Genomic DNA, 20,310 nt, shown 5'->3' on the forward strand with positions numbered 1-20,310 from the left:
TGGCTAGCCAGCCACATTAGTGAAAACTGTAAATCAGAAATACATTAGGAATACAGAACTTGAAGGAAGCAGAGAGGGATTAAGGTAATGAGGTGGGGAGGTAGTGGAAGGTGGTAGAATAAGTAGCTTGATAATTCATATTAACATAACAATTGTTAGATATTTTTAAATAATCCGGTTCTAATGCAGAGCCTTCATTTAATACATATGTAATAAACTTTTATTTTTCAGAACCTAAATCACAGCTGCAGCAGCTTCATCAGGGACAGCACAGATTGTCAAATACTGAGCAAAATGGAGTAAAAGATAATAATCAACCAAGGTATCTTCCGCGAAATGATACCAGACAGCCAAGAAATGAGAAACCTCCTCGTTTTCAAAGAGACACCCAAAATTCAAAGTCAGTTTTAGAAGGCAGTGGATTACCTAGAAACAGAGGTTATGAAAGACCAAGTACTTCTTCAGGATCTGAAGTATGGGCTGAAGAGAGAATCAAGTGTGATAGACCCTATTCTAGATATGACAGAACTAAAGATACTACATACCCTATAAGTTCTCAGCACAGTGATGGTGCTTTCAAAAAAAGGGATAACTCTATGCAAAGCAGATCAGGAAAAGGCCCGTCCTATGCAGAGGCAAAAGAAAATCCACTTCCTCAAGAATCCACTGATTATAATAATCAAAAACGTGGGAAAAGAGAAAACCAAACAGCAAATCCTGATCATTTTTATGACAGGAAACCACGAACAATAACTAATGAAACTTTCAGTGGTGTAAAAATTGAAAAACATTTTAATGTAAATACTGATTTCCAGAATCCTGTCCGAACTAATAGTTTCACTGGTGTTCCAAATGGAGAGACAGACATGCCACTGAAGGGCCGGCGAGTAGGACCTATTAAGCCAACAGGACCCATCACAGCTACGCCCTATGATGATAAAGTGTTTTACAGTAGTGGGCCCAAAAGAAGATCTGGGCCTATTAAACCAGAAAAAGTACTGGAATCATCTATTCCTATGGAGTACGCAAAATTGTGGAAACCTGGAGACGAATGTTTTGCACTTTACTGGGAAGACAACAAGGTATGTATGCACTAAAGTTATCATATACTGGTATTACTAAATGTCACATTGCAGTGAGAGTATAGATGGCCATGCTTTGGGACTGTGAGTTTTGTTCTATGGCTATAACTGTTTAAAGTCTTTGAACAGATTTATAGATATGTAATTTATAAAAGGAAAAATAAAATATTTAATATTTTTATGGATGGTTAGGGAGACTCGGTCTCAAAATTTGGTTAGGTAAGGTTTGATTTTAGATCATATATCAGAACAGTATTTAAAAGTAATTAAGTGGGGGTGCCTGGGTGGCTCAGTGGGTTGAGCCTCTGCCTTCGGCTCAGGTCATGATCCCAGGGTCCTGGGATTAAGCCCCGCATCGGGCTCTCCGCTCAGCGGGAAGCCTGCTTCCTCCTCTCTCTCTCTGCCTGCCTCTCTGCCTACTGCCTACTTGTGATCTCTCTCTCTGTCAAATAGATAAGTGAAATCTTTAAAAAAAAAAAGTAATTAAGTGAAGTTGATCAGTTACTTCATTTATCATCAACTGAACTATCAATGTTTACTTTTCTTTCTAATAAAGTTATACTGATTCACAAGGAAGAAAATGAGTTGAGTGACACAGAGTTAAATTCTGCAGATTTTGTTTTTAAATTGAAGAAAATACGCAATTCGCCTACTTAAAAAAATAACGGGAAGGTTAATTATTTAGCTAACATTAATGATAATTATTAAGCCAATAATTTGTGTGTTTTTTTAAAGATTTTTCTTTATTTATTCAACAGACAGGGATCATAAGTAGGCAGAGAGGCAGTCAGAGAGAAAGGGAAGCAGGCTCCCTGCTGTGCAGAGAGCCCGATGTGGGACTCGATCCCAGGACCCTGAGATCATGACCTGAGCTGAAGGCAGAGGCTTAACCCACTGAGCCACCCAGGCGCCCCTTAAGCCAATAATTTAAACATTCTTTAGTTCTATGTTATATGCTGGCTACAGTAAAAAGCAAGTAATCATGGAGAAAGCGAAGGGAAAGACAGATACAAGTCCAGAAGGAATACAGTGGATTAGATAAGAGTCTGGAAGAGAGGGATAATACTAATAGGGAACAGGAGGGGAAAGAGGAAAGACGCTCAGAGAGAAGGACCTTTGCATGTGTTTTCCCTTCTGCCCAACATGCTCTTCTACCAACTATTTTTCTCGTTCTTGAGGCTTGGCACCAAGATCAATTCCTGGAGAAGCCTTCTTCCCCCTGCCCCTTCCTCCTTCCATCACTGTTGTCTTTCTCAATCAGTGCCTTGTTCACGTTCTAAAATTTACCATAGTATGTAAATATTTTTAGTTTTGGTTTTAGGATTGATAAGCTCTTGCTCTTACCATAATTTTCAGTTTCTTGAAGGCAGGGCTCTGTCTAGTTGTCCTCAGCAGCCCTGCTTCTCCCATGATGAAGGGATTTCATAATTACTTGTACACCCTGTAATTAGTTAATTCTGAAGGAGGCACTTATATTGGAAAAAAAGGAGATTGGTAGGGAACTGGACATATCAACAAGATCATAGTAAAAAACAAAAAAGAGGAGTTATAGTGTGAGAGAGCTGGGTGGATGTGAGGATTAAGTTAAAGAAAAAATATTTGAAATAAATATTTCATAGGTAGAGTAGTTTCAGTTGAGAAGGTAAGGCTGTGCCCATGAGTATTTGTTTTTGGCTAAAAGGAGTAGTGGATGCAGTTAACTGTAGTTTTCAGGGAACTGACATTCAGCCTAGGGAATGTGGTTAGATCTTTTAAAAGGATGCAGTTGGGGGCGCCTGGGTGGCTCAGTGGGTTAAGCCGCTGCCTTCGGCTCGGGTCATGATCTCAGGGTCCTGGGATCGAGTCCCGCATCGGGCTCTCTGCTCGGCAGGGAGCCTGCTTCCCTCTCTCTCTCTGCCTGCCTCTCCGACTACTTGTGATTTCTCTCTGTCAAATAAATAAATAAAATCTTAAAAAAAAAAAAAAAAAAAAAAGGATGCAGTTGGACCGGAGATCAGGAACTAGGGCCTCTTGTGTTCAGTGAATGATGAAGCATAAGCAGGGTGTTAGGTGTTTCCCGGTGATAGCAAAGAGAAGGGTACAGGGTGGTATAACTAGATGGCATAGTCATGTAAGGTTTTTGTATGAATGTGGGATTGCATCTGTCTAGAAGCAGCATCTCTACTGTTGAGTTTTTATTCAAAGCTAGAAAGAGGAGGAGACAGCACTAGCGTGTCGTCGCTGCCGCCACCACCGCCTTCTCCTCCTGCTTCTCCTTCTCCTCCTTCTCTTCTCCCTTCTTCTTCAAGAAAAGCAGAAGCCATTCCAGAAGTACCATCAGACAGTCTCATTGGTTGGAACTATTTCACTGGCTCTTCCCTTGCTGTTAGGAAGGCTTGGAAAGCAAGTACAGGTGATCTTCACCACCCAGACTCTTACTCTTACAACTCAGGCTACTCGCTTTCCAACATGCAGCAACTATTTGATTTAGATAGTGGGAGACTATTTATGTTTAGCTGTTTCTCCCTCTTGGTAAAGGTAAAGTAGTTGGAAATCAGCATTGGTTGATAGAGCTAAAGGTATCTGTCTAAGAGGGAATGGGTACTTGTGTCAGTTGCTTCTGTGAAAGTTTGATTATGCTGAGAATGGACAGGTTTTTTTTTGTAATGGACAATGTAAGATTATTGGTGATCTTGATGTGCAGAGTGAGCAGAGGAAGCAAATGGAGTTTCAAGTTCAGTAACTTTTGAAAGGGTTAGTATATGACTCATGGTTTCTATTGAAATCGCACAAAGATCATGTCCTAGTAATAAATGCAAAACTAATACAAACAAGCCATTTCAAAGCCTAAAACCAGCGATTTACAGGCTCAAGGATATCTATTTGTACTCTGTCTGCTGCCAAAAGAAAATATAATATTCTTTTTGTGAAAAATAACATTTTCTAGAACCTCTTCTGTATTTCATATGTAGTGTGTGGTATCCTATAAAAAATTAGGAGATGTCGTTAAAAATACAGAGAGAGAAAATGAATAAGAAGTAAGCAATAGAGAATAATAACAGACCTAAATATATTCAGATATTAGACTCAACAGATAAGTTCTTCAACAAATGTTGAGTAAACTGTAATTGAGTAGCTGCCAAGTGTCAGGTACTTGGGACATATCAGATAGTTCTGTCTGTGCTCTTACCCTAATTTCTTCAAATACATGATGAAATTATTAATAAAGCTTTATTTTTAACTAGTTATCTCAAAAAATCAAATAATACTGAATTCATCTGTTGCTTTTCTAAATATATTTAATATAATGGCATTTAGTTTGTGAAAGAGAATACCTAACAGTTCCCAAAATGTTTTGATCTTTTAGAGTATTCTTAGAATAATTGGATGATCTAGGGTGACTATTTTAGTTTTAATTGGATGTGTACTTTTATTTTAGAGTGAGCGACTGTGGGCTTTCTAAAATTACACCGTTAAACAAATAATATTCACCCTCTGAAAGAGATGGGATTACTTGTCTTCTGAAAACACCTAATTTAAAAGATAGCTTTTAAATGTTTTGTCAAGAATAATCAGTTTTCCAATTTTCTAACCAGAGACCAACCAAGACAAAGATTTAAGAAAGACATGAGTTATAACTGTTGTTAAGAAACTGTAGTCTTAATTGCATTGTAGTGCGATATTGAGGATAATCAACTAATTAGCATAATCTATCATTTAAAAAGTTTCTCATAGTATCTTGCCTTCTCTCAACCTTTATTTCCATAGAAGGATTTGAGAATTTGGGACAATTCTCCTTCTCTCTCCACTGTCGTAGTTAGTTCAGTTTTTCTGACCTCAACTGGAATACTGTACCAACCTCCAAAATGGTTTTCTTGTCTTAAACCTTATTCTTCTTCAATTTGTCATTGAAACTACTATCACTGATCCTGGTCTTATACCATGTCATTCTTTCTAGTTAGAATCTGTCGCCTGTGGAACAAATCTAGCCTATAGCATGCATCCAGATCCCATCTGCTGGCCCTTATCTTCATGTCCATCTGATTTCCTATTGGTTGGCCCTTCTCACATCATGCCATAATTACTCTAAGCTTTCCAGTTTCCTGCACTCATCTCCATATTTTATATCTCATTAACTTTCTGTGGAACTCCCTCCTCAATTTTTTTACTTAGCTAAACCTTCTTCATCCTTGAAGACTATAGCCATTGTCATCTGCTCCAGCAAGTTCTTCCCAAATGCCTCAGCCTTATTAAGTGCAGTATTACTGCACCATTAGTAGAGTGCAGTCCGTGTTATATAGAAGGCATTTTTTCCACAGGTTGTTTTTATTAGACTTTAAGCTTGTAAATCTTGTTTTCCTCGGATATAACCCTTGTTTGTTGAACTTACCAGAACTAACAATTGAAGCATAGGTCCAGAAATACAGCAATTCACAGATCACAGAAGTGTGAGGTTAAGAAATAAAGGAGAGATAGATAGATGTGAGCATATATCAAGAACTCTAATATAAGAAAAATTCCAAAGGAGAGGAAAGGGGACAGGAGGGGTAGGGAGTGAAGGAGGAAAGAGGAGGGGAAAGGAGGAGGGAAGGGAAAAGAAAAGGAAGGAAAAAAGGAAGGAAGGAGGTGGTGGGGAGAAAGAAAGAAAGAAAAGAAAAATTCCTGCATGGTGTCTCTAAACTTGCCAGCATCCAGACCTAGCAAAGAAACACTATAGATTAACTTAATAACCTTTGTGATGTTAATCAGTAAAAACAGGTATTTTTTTCCCTGGTATAGTCAGGATAATGTATTTTAGAAGGATGTAGACAATAAGCATTTGTGTTGTCTTTAACATTTTCTATTTTGGTGAGCTTATGAAGAGATCCTGTTAGAGTAGGTAGTGTTATAATAAGGGCATCCAACTGCCATCGTTTGAAAGAAATAGTCCTTAAAAGTAAATAGTTTTTTGTTTTCATTTCCTCTTCACTAAGGAACATTCAGACCTATAATTTGGGTCCTGAGTGGGTTGACCTGTAGTAGAGCAGTACTTCAATTAGTTAATTGACCTACTTCTAGTTACCTTAACAGAAAAAAATTTGATTGTTATTGTAATGTAAATCAGCTCCTTGTGAGTTTGTTAATGTGAATTAGTTCCCAGAGCCAAATTACATTAGGTAAACTGATAAAATAAAGTAGTCTAGTCTTGCGGTGTGTCCAATCCTGTAAATCCTGGATCTAAGTAATGTGATTACTCCTTATCTGATATCCCTACTTCACCCCAGCTGCCTGCAGCGACTGTGGCAGTAAGGCTTTTTTTTAGAGATTTATTTTTGTAGTATATTTCTGTTTGTTACATAAATTGCTCCATAGTTCTATTTTCTGATCAGGACTAAGAATTGTCTGACTAATATTGTAAAAGGGCTTCACTGGCTAACAACAAAACATAACACTAGTTCTTTTTATACCCATTAACATGTGAATATTCTCTACTGACCCTCTTCCTTCTGTCCTGAAATCTTACTAATGTCAGAACTCCTATGGCTGAGAGAATTTCTCTCCTTTTTTTAGACAGCTTATGATTATCTAAAGGTAAGTTTTCTTTCTTAAAAATATTATTCCCTTGGGGCGCCTGGGTGGCTCAGTGGGTTAAGCCGCTGCCTTCGGCTCAGGTCATCATCTCAGGGTCCTGGGATCGAGTCCCGCATCAGGCTCTGCTCAGCAGGGAGCCTGCTTCCTCCTCTCTCTCTCTGCCTGGCCTACTTGTGATCTCTCTCTGTCAAATAAATAAATAAAATCTTTAAAAAAAAAAACATTATTCCCTTAAAAATTTTCTTTCAAGTATTATGTATTTGAAAGTTGCTTAGAGAGTAGATCCTAAAAGTTTTCAAGAAAAAAAGCTTTGTAACTGTGTGTGGTGATGGACTTAACTAAACTTACTATGGTAATCATTTCACAATATAAATGTATTTCACTAAAAATTAATCTTAAAAAATGAACTTTTAAAAAATGCACATTGTATTGTAACACTTTGAGTATTTACATTTCCATCAAATATTGCCCTTTGTAGACAATATCGATTGTCATATTTAAAACTGGTTTTTGTCTCCTCAGTTTTATAGAGCAGAAGTCGAAGCTCTCCATTCTTCAGGTATGACAGCAGTTGTTAAATTCATTGATTATGGAAACTATGAAGAGGTGCTACTAAGCAACGTCAGGCCCATTCAGACAGAGGCATGGGTACGTGATCCAAATTCTGTACGGAGGCATAAGCTATTTTGAAGAAAATGCGTAGCTCTAAAAGATTAGTCATAGCAATAAAAAAATTTGCCAGTGGAAAAAAATATTTTGAATTTGCTTGAAACTGGCTACTCCTAAAATAAAATTCTAATTGGTTGCATTGAACTACAATAAAAGTGAATGCGTTGGAATTAACTTTTCTTGTGTAATGCTTTGTTATATTATGCTTTGGACATAGGTGCCCTTTTTTACGTTTGCAAGTCTTTGTGCATATTTTGTTCCTTCCTAGCTTGTTCCTTAAAATTTGACTAAATTATGTGCAGCAGTTGTCAGATTTAAATCCCTGTTGGATACGTGTATATTCTTTATTTTTTTTAGTTACATATCAAATTAAGAAAAACACTTTAAATTATACATAAAGTCATGCTGTGTGTACTACATATATATTTACATATATGTATGTACAGATTGACGATAGTATCTGTTTAATAATTATTTGATTTTGTTGCCCAATGTATATCAAAGTTCTGTGATAATTTTGATGATGTAATTTAGAACTATTGGCCTCATGGGAGTCTATTTCATATAAGGACTTATGTGACTTTGTATAGATAGAATCTCAGTTACATTTCAAGAAAATCAGGAGGGTAAGGCATATTAATATTAGTTTCATACAGTTTTTTTTAAATTTCCCTTCTCTAATTTATAAGTAGCTATTAATAAACTTATCATTAGAAGTCTAATTTGTTTCTGTTTCTCTAAAATATCAATATATACTATGAAATTGTATTATTCAGACATTAGCCTATCATTGAAATATGTAGTGTCTCCTCATTTGCTGACTTTAGTTTAGTTTTGGTCTTCTTACATTTTTCTGTCACCACCTCAGTGTCACCTACCCATACCCCATCCCTTCTCCTCAAAAGAAATAAAACAACAGCAAAAAGCCTAGTACCAGTAATTATGCTTTGGGCCATGGAACTTTATTCTTTACCTTTTTATTCTAGAAAAACTATAATTTTCTAGATAATTTATTATTTCATATTTTATAATATATTACTAATGTTTCATATATTTAATTAAGAGATCTTTCTCCTCACTCTCATTGTCTAAAGTTTAGACACTTTTTCTCTAAAAAAGACTGAAAAATACCATCAGTACTTAATTTATGTCTTTCTTTTCTTTCTTGGGGAAACTTGACGTAACCATATCTTTGCCCCTCTGATTCTCATATGACTGGCTATTTTCTTTCTCTTTTTTTCCATTAATACCTCTTAATCTCATTTTGATGGTAAAAATAATTATTTATTAAGTCTGTATTTCTAGAAGATGAGTCCGGGTTTGGTGTTCATAATGTGCTTTCAAATGTGTTTAACTATTACAGTCAAAGGGTCAAAATAGAGTTTTTACCTTTCGTTTTTTTTTTTTCTTAATTTTTTAAAGGATTTGATAAGAGATTGATTTTATTCTTTTCTCCCTAGAGAAATATTTTGCTTCCTTACTTTACCTCTTTTCTACTTCCTTTCTCTGTTTTAGGGTGGCCATAACTGCTGAGCACATTTGTCGTTCCTCACTGTAGCTCTTCCATTCAAAGGTGTTTGGTACTGAGTGATAATTTTCTTTCTACAGTCAGTGGCTTTGCCTTTCCCCGCCTTGATAGTCTTCATTGCTTTATCATTGATTTTAAGTCCATGTAAATTTAGCTGGACAATAACTTTATTAGATGTCACAGCCCATGTAGCGATTAGGAACCAAAGCAATACTTTCACATTCTTTCTACCCATTTGTGAATATTCATCTATGCTTTTTTCCATTTTTTTACCAATTTACTTTTTTGCAGTCAGCTTAAAAATCTTGTAAAATGCTTGAAGTATTTTACAGAAAGAAGCAGGATAGAATCACTAAATCTTTTGAAGATTTTGGTATTTTTCTCTCCTGTGATTGTTGATATTTTATGATTTTGTGTAAATTAATATAGCAGATATTTTTGCATCATAAACATTGTTTTGGGGAACAAGATCATTCTTCTTTATCTGCTACAATATCTGACTTAGTTTGTAGAAGCATCTCCTTGATATGCAGATGATGTCACCATCATCTTCATTCATCTCCATTTCAAAAAAAAAATACGTATGTGCATTTTTCCATAAAAAGCCCCTGAAGAACCAGAGCGCATGCAGTTGTCAATACATTTAACGTAGAGTTAGCGTTGTGTTCTCCTGGCCTCTGAGAGTATTAATGTTGGGGTCTATGAGCACTTATTCTTTGTGACAAGTTTTAAGTTAATCAAAAGCAAATATTCACTAAATCAATAAGAAGAAAATGCTAATTGACAAGTCCTACTAGAAAAATTAAAGGGCTGCAAAGGTACAGTGAAGTTTTTAGAAGCCTTAACACAGTTGTTCACTCATGGATTGTGTAATTTTTAATTTTTAACTCTTGCACTATTTTTAATTGTGGTATTATATTGTATCTTTTATTAAAGAATTTGTTTGTTATTGGTGTAAGATTTTGGAAGAACCTCATTTTCCTAAATGTAGCAATGATCATTCATTAAAGAGTTTTCTAATAGTTTGCTGGAAAAACAACCCAAAAACTTGAATATAAACCAAAAGCTTTTATAGAAATCAGTTGCCTGTATTGTCTCTTAAAGCATAAGGGTAAATCATTAAATAAAAAGCATGAAATCTAAAGAGACTCAGAGACTAAATTCATAGTCTCTCGTATGGAAAATTAAAATGAAAATCAATTTAATACTTTAAATCCAAGAGTTAATATTTTTCTTAAAAAGTTTAGGAGTTATTTACCTTTGCTCTGTAGACTAAATACTTATTTTCCCTTTCCATTTGGATACATCTTTTTATTTCCAGAACATAATCAATGATGATATTTTAGATGGTGAAAATGTATGCTCTGATTATGATTAAATATTTTATTTCCTCCAAAATGATTCAGTAAACTTTTTGGTAAGTCATCCTTGATTTTTTTGTGTTCTAGCTAGATTTCACCTGGTTCTTTTAGCTGTCATTAAATATTACCTTTTAAATTTAGTGTCTTTATTATAATGAGCTCTCTAAATATCCCACATAGTGTGGGGTTTATGACTTTTCTTAACTGGATGAATGCTCTCACTTTTTTCCCCCAATGTTCTTTAAACATTATACGATTTTCCTTATTTTTCCAAAGTAGATGAAGCATTAGTGAGTTTCATATTATTTGTAAAATTATATAGGAAAAAAAGTGCATTATTTTCTATTTCTGATGACTGTATGAGAAAACATTAGGGAGCAGAGCAAATTGTTATTTGTGTTTCCTGCAGGCCCTTTCCAAATTGGTTCCTTTTAACTCTAAAGCCTATACCGGGAAACCAGTAAAAAGATGCCACAGGCAATTTGGAATTACTGTAAAATACCCTGGCGCTGCTGCTGAGACAAACCTTTTGTGTTTTTAGAGTGTAGTTGCTTCTGAATTGCTTTCCTAACCCTGGAGAGACACTTGTCAGGTCTTGATTTTCCAAGTATTTTTATGACCTGGGTTCTGTGGAGGCTTTTATATCCCAAGAAATGTTTTTGAACTTGGCTGGCTTCCAAACTTTTTTTTTATAAATTCATAGTACTTCTTAATATCAGGAAAAGATCTGGTTCAGCTATTGTTTCAACAAAAATAATTGTGATTATGTAGATAATGCTTAGTTCTTAAGGCCTTAACACCATCTTAGGCAGTAATTTTAGACAGATGGATTGTTATTGCCTTTTAGATGATCATCCTATTTTAAATGTTTTTCTGTTTTCATCTGTTCAACAAATATTCATTGTACATCTATTAGGTGCTGCGTTACTCTAGGTGATGGATATGTTAGTGCACAAAACACACAAAAATCCATGTGCACCGCACAAAGTTAGAAGAAAGTTATAATTCCAGTTACGTGAAACAAATATCTTATGAGGGTCTTTTTTATTTCTTCTTGAAGCTTTAAGATAAAATACAAGTGGAAAAAATCTTGTTTACTGAAGTTGTAATTTAAATAATGTTTAGGTCTTTATTCCACCTTAGTTTAAATATAAAATTAATGTGGAAGAAAAAAGTATGACAATGATTTTTTTCTATTTTAAAAGTTCTTATCTATTTAAAAAGTAAAATTTGTTTTTAGGAGGGTTTGGGTTCTGTTTTTTTTAAGAATTATGATATATATTTCAGTTTTAGTATACTTTACAAAAGAAGCTATCTCAGGTTTTACTTTTGAAGTAACTTTGTACAAATATTTTATAATGACATCCTTGGAGCACATTTGAAAGTTACCTTTTTAAATTCAAATGATGTTCATAAAAAACTATAAATTATTCTATCACTAATAAAAATATTAAAAAGAAATATATAATCAAAAAAGCCCTAACCTATTTAATGAGGAAGGAGATTGAGAGTTATGATACATAAATTAATGAGTTAAAATAGATCCTAAATGTATTAGAACAAGGTCATGTTAGTAATTTTAATGATGTAGTGATAAAGTTAGGCTATAGCTAGTTTGTATTTGATATCAAAAGATCATAATAGATATTAAAAAGAGGACAATTGTTATAGAAATCATTAACTTCAAAGGAAAATTAGAATTATGTAACAGTGAGGTTCTGCTAATTAGTATCCAATAAAAAGTACAAGCACATATTTGATCGTAGTCCAGAAGTTTTTCACTCTTGCTAATAATTCTTAAATAAATTAGTGGGTATAATTTACCATATTTAAATTTCTGCACTAAAAGCACAAGTTGATTAAGGTCACTGAAACACTGAAATACATGTTTTTCCACCAGACCTATCTCGGGAAACTTTCCCTTCAAACATTGTCATATGGGCAGAACTCATTGTGTTCTGTTTTGTTTTGTTGTGGTGTAAACAGAATTAATCAGAATGAAACTGTACAGCTAGCTTAGCCCCATTTAAGAACATAATTTTCAAATCACAGGTGATGGAATTTGGGGATTCCATGCAATATCTTCAAGTTTTAATTTAATAAAGTTTGGTTGTATTTGATAGCCTTTATTTCTTCATCAGTGACCCAACCTTTCACAATTCCCACTGGAGGTAGTAGAATATGCAATACTTCACTGGAGATATGAAAGCTGCTCACATAGAGGGAAAGATTATTCATTCATAAATGTGTGCCATATGCATAGATATGTCCACTTAATACTGTTGGTTTCTACCCCCTGAAGCCCATATTTCATTTGTGACAACCAGACCTAACAGATTATTATGAAAACACTGATATCTAGTTTTGACCCTGCTCTATTATTCAATAGAGACATTTTATTTCACCATTTAAATGAATACTAAGAGAATAATATTCTAGCTAATAATTTTAAGAGCCTGTACAAAAAGTACTGTTTGAATTTTGCTATTGATAACTTAATATATTGTGATCTACTCAAAGGAACTATATATATCAAAGCACCTTTAAAAGATTTCTGGGTAATCTGAGTTGTTCTTTATTGAGCAATGAATGTACAGGTTATATTATTATTTCATGTTACTTTTTCCAAAGGTGAAATAACTTCCAAAGTGAAGTAACATGTCAGGATATTACTGAAGATGTGCTGTCTGTCTTTTTAAAGTTACTATAGTTATACTATGATTTTGTTTCTAACTTTAATTGTAATTCATAAAACAATCCAAGCCTTAAATTATTTGAATATTAACATTAAGAATCAAGTTAGCATAACTGAAAAATCTGCAACATTTTCTTTTTGTATAAGTGCATGCCAATAGATAATAGGTTAATCTTTTCTTTTCTAAGTCTCAGCTTTATTAATAGCAACCTAAAGTGTGGAACCCTGAATTATGATGTTGGTTAATTAGGAATTGAATCCATGATGCTTTAGATTTATGCTGGGTATTATATGATTTGCTTTTTCCTTCAAAGTAGTCATAAGGAGACATCATGGGTGAGACCTTTAGCTGAAGGGTGCTGGGATTGTCAGGTGAAGTATTTTCCCTTTGACTTTTTTGATTAAGTAGGCTCTAAGTAGGCTCAAGCCTTGCTTTCTTCCAAGTGTAAATTTTTGTTTTTTCATTTACTTTACTTACCAGGGCTTTTAAAACTGTAATTTCAAACTGCACTGAATTTTACCATTCCTTTGCATACAATGCAAAAGACTTGCTAATATACTCACTGCACAGGAAATAAAATAGTAAAATAAATGAATTTGAGGAATATTTTTGTTTCGTTTTATTTCTCTGTTTCCAAATATGTCACCTTTCCATTGGGCATGTACCTTGACTAGACACTGATGTCAGTGTATTTTAAAGATTTTTATAAATCTGAAGGGGCATTCTTGAATTTTAAAAATGCACTCAGTTCTATTGTAGTTTCAAGTAAATTTCTGACCCTCTTCCATCTGCACCTAAAAAAACAGAAAAAGAATATCACTCATTGTGCCACAGACTTCATTCACTTTCAGATGGAGCCCAACGCAGCACATCTCCTCTGAAGTCAGTGATTGTGAACCCTGATGGTGACTGGCTACAAGGGGACTTAGGATACATATTTGACTGCATACCATAGTCAGTTGTCAGTTGTTGATTCTCTTTGTTAATTTTACATGGACATCTTGTGTCTCTACTTAACACTGTTTTTCTATATTCTTAACTTTGGCCATCTCATTTATTAGTTGTATCTCTGCTTTCACTCTATTTCCAAAACAGCCTTATATCCTCTTGGCTTTTTTTTTTTTTTTTTAACCTTTAGAAGAAGGTGGTATCTTTTGATGTCTGTGGACTACCCTTCCTCCTGAGCTTAATTTTCTGAACTTTACTGGACATGTACTATTTATTCTAGAATCATGAACAATAGGCTTCACTATCACATCTCTAGGAAAGAGTAGAGTTGATCTGTCTCCTTGAGTGAAATACTCAAGTGTTATAGAGCTTCCAATTCTTTTAAACTTGAGAACTACTAGCAACAGTTTTACACCTTGGCTTGATATAACTCCCTTAGCAACCTGTTATTGACTGAGAGCCCCATTCAGAAGGGAAAGGAAGTACTACAACAGAGAGTACATTTTATTTGCCTTAAAAAGAAACCCATATAGTTTATTAAGAGTAAACATAATTGGAGGTGCCTCAGTGGCTCAGTCATTAAGCATCTGCCTCAGGGCTCAGGTCATGGTCCCGGAGTGCTGGGATGGAACCCACATTGGGCTCTCTGCTAAGCGGGAAACCTGCTTCTCCCTCTCCCACTCCCCCTGCTTGTGTTCCTTCTCTCGCTAAAATCTTAAAAAAAAAAAAAGAGTAAACATAATTGAAGAGGCTCTAGTTAAGCAACTTAAACCACGATAAGAATACAAAAGTCACTAATTTTTTGTGTATATTTTTTAATGTCTAGTTCACTTAGCTCAGGATTTTCTGAAGTGTGTTTCGCTTTCTAGTTAAAGGAAAATGCTGGGTTAAGGAAAATTAAGTTTGGTTTTTTATTATGGGACTTATTAAGACAATATGTATTTTATTTTGTTTTGTTTTTTTTTTTCCATTTGTTTAGGTCTTCTATAATTTCCTTCCTCAGTGATTTGTAGTTATCCTGCAACCTTGCTAAATCACTTATTAGATCTATGAGCTTATGTTAATTAGCTTTGAATGCTTTTATTTTTTATTATTTTTATTTAGAAATTACTGTTTAACATTCATACCAGTGATATGTCTTTTAATCTCTAAGAGAGAGATTAAATAATAGCTTCACAAACCTATTTGCTCATGGAATTCTGTGGGGGTTCGTTTGTTTGTTTGTTTGTTTTTTAACCTGTGACAGAAAGTCTATGGGATATATTTTGGAAAAGATCTTAACTATCTTGTTACTTTCCTTCTAGTTTCAAATTTCCCAGCTTTAAAATAGGATGAAGATTTATGTTTAAATATATTGTTTTAGATGTTCCAAACGTCTTATTAATAACATAATATTCAATTTTTGTGTTACAAATAGAGACTAAATATATAAAAGACAATTTTATCCTCAAATATGTTTTTAGATTCTTAACTTTTCTTTGAATAGAGGACAGAATATATTCCTGAAATTTTAGGTCCCTTCTAAATACTCGTGTCATTAGTAATAGTATTTTATTACATAAAAATAAAATTAAGATTTTGTGTTACGGGACGCCTGGGTGGCTCAGTTGGTTAAGCAGCTGCCTTCGGCTCAGGTCATGATCCCAGCGTCCTGGGATCGAGTCCCACATCGGGCTCCTTGCTTGGCAGGGAGCCTGCTTTTCCCTCTGTCTCTGCCTGCCATTCTGTCTGCCTGTGCTCGCTCTCTCTCCCCCTCTCTCTCTCTGATAAATAAATAAAATCTTTAAAAAAAAAAAGATCTTGTGTTACAAATACGTAACTCACTGGTCTTTTAATTTTATATTAGCTTAATTCTGATTCTGGAAACGTCTATTTATTAACTTTTAGAAATTGTCATTTGTGAAGACTACCATTATAGCTTTATAATATTGCTGTCCTTCTCTATAATTCTCATCTGATAACCCACATGATATTTACATGTTCCAGCAATAATTCATTTTCACCATTTACTTGGGTTTTGTATTTGTTATTCTCCAATAAACTAGTCTAAGGCAAAATGTGAAATCCCTTTTTTTGTTAAGATGACATTTCAAAAGAAAGTGTCAAAGCAGGTTAATTCCACTGGGTAAGTGAACATTCTTAAGTGAAGGAGAATCCTAAAAGACTAAAAATTCTATTTTGTTTCAACATTTATATTGCTTTTTTTACTAATATGCTGGTATGTCCTAAAGCTTTTCAATAATATTGTTTTAATTAGTTAAAAGCTTGTTAAAAACTTCCTAAAAAATAAGCAGCCTCTTATATTTTACTGCTCTTGATCTTCTGTTCTTGTTTTCCTGGTACCAGCAATTAAGTGAGATGAATTGATCATCTTGGATATAATTCCAGGGCTCACCTGAGTGATCTGGAGGGACAAAAATTCTAATTTATTTTTAAATTCTTATTTTAAGAAACCTGCCCTTTTCAGGTACTTATAATTATAAGCAAGGGCAGAATTTATGGTTGGGCAATAGCTAGTGGGAGTGCATAGGAACTCTATAAATAAGGGATAGATACATACTGTCTGTACCAGGTCTTTTAGAACTTGAAGGGATTAGAGCTTTTAGTGAGCACATGAAGTGGCCTGATAACTAAAACAGTGGAAGGAGGTCAGAAATTATGTGTTGAATGATTTATGTAGTTCTGGTGGTCACCTTTATTACTGAAGAGTCCTTCGTCAGACATCAAATCCGAGCGTAACAGTTTAATAGGATAGTTTTTCAATAAATATTCTCTGATTCTTTTTGTAGCAAAGCTATTTTGGACAACAGATTGCCCTATATACCCAAGGATTAAAAAGATATAAGAGAAGTAGAAGATATATATTTCTTTCCTTTCAGAAGCCACCTAATAAATATTAATAAGGCCTCCATCAGACTGAGATTGTTCCAGTCTGGGAACCATTGTTGGCATGGTTCTTGATTACAGTTTTGTTATGCACATTAAAAGAATAGGATAATGAGAAGGAAGTAAGTTGGGAAAGCTAACACTGACTTTCCAAAACTAGTATTAACTTTATAATGACCTCTTACTGGCATTTTTATCTTGCCTGAAGTATGCTCATTTCCCCCCAGATCATGTGATTAAGAAATTAGGGTAAGCCCTTTGGTCGTGCTTAACTTATTATACAAAGTAAGATATTAGGATAAGATATGAACTTATTATACAAAGTAAGGTATTAGGAGTCAATTTAATTCTGTTTCTGTATGGTTCAAATTTTAAAATGTATGGATTTGTGTTCTTTTTTTTAATGTTGATAACCACTTTTAGTACTATTTAATGAATGATCTGAGAGAATATAATGATCCTTTATCTTGAAGAGCCTTATGTAAATAAGGCTGAAAATAACATGGAAAAAGTACCTTTTTTTACCTCATAAAATGATCAGAGAATACAAATATTATTACTATTATTATTATTATTATTATTATTATTAGGAATTCCTGAACTTGACCATGAGTATGTAAAACAATTAGATTTTTTAAATATGGAATTGAAGTCTTAAAGCAAGGGGGAAAGGGGAGGCATATCAAGAGTTTGAGAGTGTTAGTACTTATTCAGAATTTTTTGTTTATTCTAGGTAAGCATTTTTTTTCTCTTCTCTTTTGTTCCCCTTCTCTTCTTTTCTTCTTCCTCCTTATCCAGACTCCTCCTCCTTGTCCTCTTCCTTTTTTGTTTTTATTTAAAATATTTGCCTTTTTATTAATCTTAAAGGTTTCACGTGGCTTTTAACTATTATATTAGGTTGGGTATGTTCCATCTCATACAAGACTGATCCTCAAATGAAGTCTGGTTGCATAGGGCATCTTTTCAAGTTCAAAAAGCCTCTAAAAGCTTTGGCCACAAATAAACTGATATTGCTGGTTGATCTTTCATAATCCCTGATTATAATTGATGCTTATTTAACACCTAGCCCTACTGATAGTAGTTCTCATAAATGCAAAGACTGTTAGGGACTGAGATGTACTGGAGCTGAGTATAAAAACACCTAGAAATGGTAAAAAGTTGTTATCAAATCAATGTGCCCAGTTGATTTAAATTGTATCCTTGCATTCTTAGGAAATAAGCAAAGAAGAGAAAAATTTCTCACTGAATGTGTTTAAAATGTATTAGAAATGTAAGTAATTGAGATCAGAAATTAAAATATATAATTCCCTAAGAAAAATTAAGGAACTATTCAAGAAATTGGAGACTGAAAACTCTAAATTTTGTCATAGAAAATTAATTATAAAAGACTACATTAGGAACATTTTAGATATAATTTAGAAATGAACATAAGACTTACATCTCAAGAAAATGATACACTTTCTTATTGATTTGTTGAAAATACTTAAAATTGGCTATAAAAAGACTGAATATTCTGTCTATTCTAATGATTTTAATTGCTTTAGTGAAAATAAATAATCACTGATCATTAAGGTAAACCAAAATAGCTGTAGAGTAGTTTAAATGTAGAATGGTATCTTGGTTCTTAGATATTTTTCAAAATAATATTTATAATGGTATAATTTGAAAGGTGTGACTGAAACTGCTAAACAGAAAATTTTAAACATACTGCTTTAAATAATTTCACTTATAAAAATAAGTTTTGCTTTCTGAAATGAGATTTACTATACTTTGAGATTCCAGTAAATTTCACATCAGTGGCAAAGTACTGCCAAAATTACTTCTGACATCATTTACTACTTACTGCCATTCTTGGGTCCAAGGCTGAGATACATTTTCAGATTTCTGTGTGCTATATCCTGAGAGAATTTGATAAAAAGGGGTCACTGCAAGAGCTAAATGTCTGCTCTGCTTGGCCTTTAAAAGAAGGGGAGAGGGCAAGGCTGGTCTTGGGCAAATTACTTCCACCTCCCTTTCTGCCCCTGCTTCAGCTCCAGGGGAGCTGGAAATGCACAGGAGGAATCAGAAGACCTGGGTCGAGTCCCGGCTCTGCCACTTACTACCTATGTGACTTTGGGTAAGTTACTTAATATCTCTGGGTCTCAGTTTCAGTACAGGGTTGTTCTGAGGATTAAGTAGTGTGGTCAATGGTAATGGGCTTTGTAAACTCCCAAGGTGTATGGAAACATACATTTCTATTATCAAAAGCTTGGCCTTCTTCCCTATTTTTCTGTAGTATACTGTCCTCAGCTATGTTATTTTTTAAGTAACCTCAAAATGATTTAATTCGTTTGGCTTCTCACTACATCCTCTCCATATTGGAATTCTTATTCCTGTCCTCTGCATGCTTCAGACTAAAGTATTCTAAGAACCTGAAATCAGTCTAGTTAAATTAATTTCACAGTGAGGTGTGGGTTACTGTTACCCCTTCTTACCCTTCACGCACCTAACTTTCTCTAATTTTCCCAGAATTATGTGCTTAGAAACATCAAGAATCTAATGCATGGGCATTCAGACAGTGTTGGAGAGAAGGATTTTTGGCAGAGGCAAGTCCTTTAAATCCTGTTACCCAGATCCCACCTGCATAATTTAATAAGGTGGATTGGGAAAATGGGAATATGTTGAGCCTCTGGTCCTTTCTTTTTCTCTATGGGAAAGGAAATGGAAATAAGTCAGGATTTAAAAGTTCTTCAGAAGTCTTGCTGAAAACCTAGATCCTTAGCTTGAGGAATAATCATAGAAAGGAGACAAGAGATTTAATGGGCATTTCTTTGGTCAGCTCTTTGACTTACATCTGACTGGGCCTCGTCTTTGCTTGTCAATAAAGTAAGTTCTAGTCTACCTTCAGCCAGACTATGTTTATAGTGCCTGTGATCTTTACTGAGTGCTTGGTTTATAGAGGCTTTGTTGAGCTAAGGAAGAAAGAGAACTTGCCTTCTGGGTCACATCTGGTTCCAGATCAAGGGATCTTTATGGGGGCCTAAAAAAACCCTTATATCCCCCCTTGGTTCAGCCCTCCCTAAATCTAAGAATGCTTGATCTGGCTATGTGTAAATAATAGTAATAATAGCCACTTACATGAACTGCTTGCCATTAATGCCTAATTATCATGGAGCACAATAACAGTTAATCATGCCATGATTAAATTAACTTAAACATTTTTATTTTATTTTATTTTTATGGCCTTGAACCGTTGACATGCTCAATATGGTTTCTTGCTGAAGTAGCAGTGTCATCTTTCATAACTAAAAATTAGAAATATTGAACTCTAGTAGTATTCAAATGAAAATTGAAACAGTTAAGTACAGTGTTAAATGCATGAGTGAATGGGAAAAAATTAGATAATTCTCATACTGGCAAGGATGCAGTGATGTGAGTACTTTTATACATGGGTGATGGCAGTGTAAATTGATGTGATCCTTCTGATTTTTTCCCAAACCTTAAAAGTGTTCATACCCTTTAAACCAATAATCCCACAGTTGTTAATATCTCTTAGGGAAAGAGCAAAGGAAATAAACTAATTGCTAAGAGATAATCATTGCAACATTGTT

General features: G+C 34.3%; 1 protein-coding gene across 7 annotated transcripts in view; it reads left to right on the forward strand.

Moving 5' to 3' along the window:
- The window catches only part of TDRD3 (tudor domain containing 3), a 169,892-nt gene that overhangs the window by 124,590 nt on the left and 24,992 nt on the right, over nt 1-20,310 (forward strand). For 4 of the 7 annotated variants that reach the window (XM_082700282.1, XM_082700283.1, XM_082700287.1 and 1 more), the window contains 3 exons: nt 232-1,082; nt 7,155-7,280; nt 18,751-18,836. In XM_082700282.1, the coding sequence (XP_082556408.1) occupies nt 232-1,082; nt 7,155-7,280; nt 18,751-18,836 (1,063 nt within the window). The remainder of the gene's footprint in view (nt 1-231; nt 1,083-7,154; nt 7,281-18,750; nt 18,837-20,310) is intronic. The other 3 variants (XM_082700284.1, XM_082700288.1, XM_082700285.1) reach the window with 1 other exon arrangement.

Source organism: Mustela nivalis, assembly GCF_964662115.1.
Source record: "Mustela nivalis genome assembly, chromosome: 15".
NCBI lineage: Eukaryota > Metazoa > Chordata > Mammalia > Carnivora > Mustelidae > Mustela > Mustela nivalis.